The sequence below is a fragment of the Carlito syrichta genome, unplaced genomic scaffold (assembly GCF_000164805.1).
Source record: "Carlito syrichta isolate Samal-C Ts95f unplaced genomic scaffold, Tarsius_syrichta-2.0.1 Scaffold308892, whole genome shotgun sequence".
Classification (NCBI taxonomy): Eukaryota; Metazoa; Chordata; class Mammalia; order Primates; family Tarsiidae; genus Carlito; species Carlito syrichta.
In genome coordinates this window covers 182,480-185,468 of record NW_007252988.1, presented here as the reverse complement: position 1 = coordinate 185,468, position 2,989 = coordinate 182,480, and the positions used below count along the sequence as shown (strand labels likewise).

The window sequence follows — 2,989 nt, the reverse complement described above, 5'->3', positions numbered from 1 at the left end:
AGCTAGAACTACAGGCGCGTGCTACCACGCCTGGCTAATTTTTGATTTATTGTAGAGATGAGGTCTCGCCAAGTTGCCCAGGCGGGTCTCGAACCCACTGGCTCAGGCATTCCACTCACCTCAGCCTCCCAAAAGTGCAGGATTACAGGCTGAGCCACCGAGCCCAGCTTACCGGTCTTACTTTAAATTTCTCATCCTACTGTTGATTTTTCAGAAATGCAGATATGAACATGTTAATCAAACATTTTAAATCCTACATTGTATTTGAATTGCCCTTAGGATAAGTTCAAGAGTGCATGATATGAGGAACCATAAGCATTTATGTTCTCATCTTTTTTTTTCCTAATCTCATTTTTAAATTTCCTCCTCCCATGGTTTAAAGTTCAAAGCACACTTAACTTCTCTGTGTTCCTCAAAATGCCTATTTGAGACATTTCTCCATCTCCTGGCTAGCTCCTTCAGATCACAATGTAAATCACTGCATTAGGAAACATTTCACTGATATCCCAGGATCTGGGTTAGATTTAAATTATTTCAACAGATAATTAACTATTCCTTGCCACTTTGTAACTATTAACTCATTAGGTTCCTATGATAATAATCCTAGAAGGTAAATACAGCTATTACCCTATTTTACAGATGAGGAAATAGAGGTATGTGACTTGTCCAAGTCTACAAGACAGTGTGTGGCAGAACCAGGATTCTCATGTTGATACTTTGGTTCCAGAGTTCATGTTCCTAATCACCACGCTATGCAGCCTCCTAGTACAAGAAGTCCCTTCTAGTATTTCTACATATCTCTTGGGTGTGAATACATTATGATATATTTTAATTATTTGTTGGCTAATTCTCTACCCTATTCACTTCATAAAAACAAGGATTATCTCCTATTTGTGCCATGTTCTTCCTTATATGTATATTTTTTAAATATAGAAGTTTAACAAGTGATGCTATTACTAACTATAATTGACTGAACTCAACAACAAATATTTACTAGAGTGGAAGACAGAATATATTTGTAATTACTCAAGAAACAGCCTGAGAAAAAAAGTGTTTCTTCAGCACAAGATATTTTAATAGATCCTTTTGTGTCAAGCATTCAAAATAGTGATAATTAATTCAAGACAGTGTATGGACCTTGTTTGGATTTTGATTCAAACACACCAACAGTAAAATACATTTTGGAGATAATTGAGAAAAACCAAACACAGAGTATACAATTATATCAAGGAATTACTGATGTTTTGATTATGATAGTGTATTATAGTTGCATTTTAAAAGGACTTATCTATTAGAGACAGTGAAGTATTTAGAGGTAAAAATATACAATGTCTGGGATTTGCTTTTGAATACTCCAGATGTATTCATGAACTACTTCTTCAAGAATTTTTTTGTAATGAAAAAGAGTCATAGAAACACATGGTGGCGCTACAGGATAAGATGAAAACAGTACATGAGCGGATGCGGTGGGCTCGTTATTCAGGAAAAAGGAGCTTCACTTCAGAGAGGCTGGCAGGTTATATCCTCTACAGGGGATTCCTATTGAACAATCAAATTTTCAGCTTTCAAAATTAGGACTGAACTTAAAAATTTCCACAAAAGAAGTTGCCAGAAGGAACCATGGAGATCAGAGGGGCGCTCGCTCTGTGGAAAAGGCAAGTCCTGATTTTCTTTGTTTTGCTGGAATTGTCTCAGGGAGGTACTGAATCTACACACTATTCTATGGCAGAGGAAACAGAAATTGGTTCTTTTGTGACTAATCTGGCAAGGGACCTGGGACTAGGGGTTGAGGAGTTGTCTTCACGGGAGGCCCGGGTAGTGTCTGATGATAATGAAAAGCATTTGCATCTTGATTTGCTGACTGGGGATTTGCTTTTAAATGAGAAACTGGACCGAGAAGAGCTGTGCGGCTCCTCCGAGCCCTGTGTGCTGCATTTGCAGGTGGTATTGGAAAATCCTTTACAGTTTTTTTGGGTTGAGCTGCATGTCGAAGATATAAATGATCACTCCCCTACATTCCTGGACAAGGAAATACTTATTAAAATATCAGAAAGTACTGCTATTGGAACCACATTTCTAATAGAGAGTGCTCAAGACTTGGACATTGGAAACAACAGTCTCCAAAACTACACAATTAGCTCCAATTCTCATTTCCACATTAAAATTCGAGACAGTGGTGACAGAAAGATATACCCAGAACTGGTCCTAGATACAGCGTTAGATCACGAGGAAGAATCTGAACTCAGATTAACACTCACAGCACTAGATGGTGGGTCCCCACCCAAGTCTGGAACAACTTTGGTCATCATCAAGGTCTTGGACGTCAATGATAATGCCCCCTGAGTTTCCTCAGAGTCTCTACGAGGTGCAGGTCCAGGAGGACACACTCCCTGGCTCCTGGATTATCACTGTCTCTGCGAAGGATTTGGATGCAGGAAATTATGGGGAAATATCTTACACATTTTTCTATGCATCGGAGAATATTCGTAAGACATTTGAAATCAATTCAATGTCTGGGGAAATTAATTTGAGATCAGCCTTGGATTTTGAAGCAATACAATCCTACACTATAAATATTCAGGCAACAGATGGTGGAGGTCTTGCAGAAAAATGCAACCTTCTAGTTAAGGTAATAGATATAAACGACAACCCACCGGAAGTGACCATGTCGTCAATTACAAAGACAATTCCAGAGAATGCCTCAGAGACTCTAGTGGCTCTTTTCAGTGTCCGAGACCAAGATTCTGGGGACAATGGGAGAGTGATTTGCTCTATTCAAGATGACCTCCCCTTTTTTCTGAAATTGACCTTCAAGAACTTTTACACTCTAGTTTCGGAAAAAGCACTGGACAGAGAGAGCAGAGCCGAGTACAACGTCACCATCACCGCCACCGACCTGGGGACTCCCCCGCTGAAGACCCAGCACCACGTCACCGTGCGGGTCTCCGACGTCAACGACAACGCCCCCGCCTTCACCCGGGCCGTCTAC

The 2,989-nt window shown here is 40.2% G+C and overlaps 1 protein-coding gene across 1 annotated transcript in view; it reads left to right on the top strand.

The window, feature by feature from the left end:
- Positions 1 to 1,486: 1,486 nt before the first annotated feature.
- The window catches only part of LOC103268771 (protocadherin beta-14-like), a 13,069-nt gene continuing 11,566 nt past the window's right edge, over positions 1,487 to 2,989 (top strand). The window contains 2 exon segments of the mRNA XM_008066367.2: positions 1,487 to 2,337; positions 2,339 to 2,983. Coding sequence (XP_008064558.2) covers positions 1,621 to 2,337; positions 2,339 to 2,983 — 1,362 coding nt within the window. The 5' untranslated portion in view covers positions 1,487 to 1,620.